The 2310-nt window shown below is 24.3% G+C and overlaps 1 protein-coding gene across 1 annotated transcript in view; it reads left to right on the top strand.

Moving 5' to 3' along the window:
• The first annotated feature begins 334 nt into the window (after positions 1–334).
• LOC117178146 (lysosomal alpha-mannosidase-like) overlaps positions 335–2310 on the top strand; it is a 27187-nt gene continuing 25211 nt past the window's right edge. The window contains exon 1 of the mRNA XM_033369407.1: positions 335–467. Coding sequence (XP_033225298.1) covers positions 348–467 — 120 coding nt within the window. The 5' untranslated portion in view covers positions 335–347. The remainder of the gene's footprint in view (positions 468–2310) is intronic.

Here is a 2310-nt window from a genome sequence, read left to right as displayed (position 1 = left end):
TCTAGTACTTAATTAAAAATATGATCTAGTTTAGTATTTTGAATATTTGAAAATGTTTTCAAAATATTAGAAGAAAATGTTGGATGATAAAAAGGAAAAGTTCGAGTCATTTTTGTTGTTATATTAAGGCGTTTAGAAGCTGTTTGAAGAGAGATAGAGTTTTGAATAACAAGGCTGTAAAATCCTGAATACGAGAGATAATCTGAAATGCTTTCTGTTTCTTCAAATGTCTCAGTATATGATGCAGTTGGTTAACTGAACAAATATAAAGAGTACGTCCGTGCTGCCTCATCGTCGTCTTCGTCTCGTATCTGTTCATTTGTGATATAACCGGGCTTTCAGAAAAAATGTTTAAAATTTACTCCTCGATTCTTTTATCATGTTTTTTTGTATTAATTATTTTAGTTTCAACAAGGACCTTTATTGTTCCCAATAATAAAGTACAATCAACAAACTGTGGATATGAGGTAAAATTTGCCATTATTTAAATAAATTAGCATCATGATTTTTAAATGGATGTGAATTAAATTTTCGTTAAACTTTTTGAAAATTTATGTTTTTTATTTGAAAATTCACCTGCCTTAGTTGAGTTTCTGTTTTTCTTGGACAAAAATGCACCTGTTTGGTTTAAAATATAACAATCTTGTTAAAAAGTCATAGTTTTTTTTATAAAAAATTCGATTATTTAGCAAACAATTAACTTTTTGTTTACAATTCTTATTTTGTTGTTGGAAAGTGAACTGGAATTTTATTTCGAGAAAAGTTTAACTTTTTTAAAAGTTTTTATTTTTTAATTCATCTGTTTTAGAAGAAATTTCATCTTTCTTAAATAAAAATGCAACTGTTCGTTTAAAAATTCAACTCTTTTTTGAAAGATTATCTTTCTGATTTTATAATTCACCTGCTTTAGCAGCAATTACATCTTTTTTAAAAAATATGTAACTATTTGGTTGAAAATTCAACAATTTTGTTAAAAATCCATACTTTTTTATGAAAAGTTTTGCTGTTTTTTTGAAAATGTAACTATTTTGAAGAAACATTGCTTTTTTAAATGCAATATTTTGGTATTGAAAAGAGACCCAAAATCCTTCCTGAGTGAAAATTCTACTATCTTAAAACATTTTTTTTTAAATTAAAAATTCATCGCTTAACAGTGATTTCATCTTTCTTGGATTAAAATTCAACTGCTTGGTTGAAAATTAAATTGATATTTTAAAAAGTCATACTTTTTGGATGAAAATTCTACTGTTTTTTTTGAGAATTTAACTATTTCGTAAAAAATTTACTTTTTGTTTAAAATTTATAGTTTGGTATTTAAAAATGAGCTAAAATCTTTCCTGCATGAAATTGCAACTTTAAAAAGACTCTTGCCTCTGTTGTTGCACAAATGTCATCTTTCTTGGATAAAAATGCAACTCTTCTCAGTCGAAAATTCAATTATTTTGATAAAACTCATCCTTTTTGGTTAAAAAAATTCGTCTTTTTGAATTGGAAATTTAATTCTGTCTGTATGAACTCATTTTTAGTAGAAAATTAATATTTTGATCCTGAAAAATTAACTGTACCTTTTTCGTATGAAAATTCAACTATTTTTTTAAAGCAGCTATTCAGTTTAAAAGATTTGTTTGATTATTGTTGAGATATCATGTTAAAAATTTAATTATTTTCTTAAAAATTAATTTTTTTCTAATTTAAAATTAAACGACACGGGTAAATGTTAAACTTACTTTTTGTAGAGAAAATTCTTCCTTTATAATCGTCTATTTGGTTTTAAAATTAGTTTTTTAAATATAAATTATACTTTGATAAAAATGCAACTATTTTGCTGAAAATAAAACTATTCCCCAGAGAATTTAGTTTTTGTTGAAAAATCGTTTTTTTGTTGTTGAAGAGTCAATTGAAACATTTTTTTATAAATTTCAACTCTTTCTTAAAAATGTGTCTTTTGGATTTCAAAATTCACCTGTCTTAGTTGGTTTTTAAATTTTTTTTTATAAAAATGCAACTGTTCGGTTGAAAAATCAACAATTTTGTTGAAAAGTCATAATTTTGGTTTAAAAACCTTTTGTTCTGTTGCAAATTCCTATATTTTTTAGAAAATTGACTTTTTGTTTTAATTTATAATTTTGGGTGTTGAAGAAAGAACAGAAATCTTTTCTGAATGAAAATTCAACTTAAAAAAAATGTCTTGAAAAATCCATCTACTTTAAGAGAACTTTTATCTTTCCTGGATAAAAACAAAACTGTTTAGTTGAAAATTCTACTGCTTTGTTTAAAATTCAACTATTTTATAGAAAATTTACTTTTTGC

Source organism: Belonocnema kinseyi, chromosome 8 (assembly GCF_010883055.1).
Source record: "Belonocnema kinseyi isolate 2016_QV_RU_SX_M_011 chromosome 8, B_treatae_v1, whole genome shotgun sequence".
In the NCBI taxonomy this organism is placed as follows: domain Eukaryota; kingdom Metazoa; phylum Arthropoda; class Insecta; order Hymenoptera; family Cynipidae; genus Belonocnema; species Belonocnema kinseyi.
The sequence above is the reverse complement of the archived record's forward strand: the minus strand, read 5'-3'. Positions and strand labels throughout refer to the sequence as shown.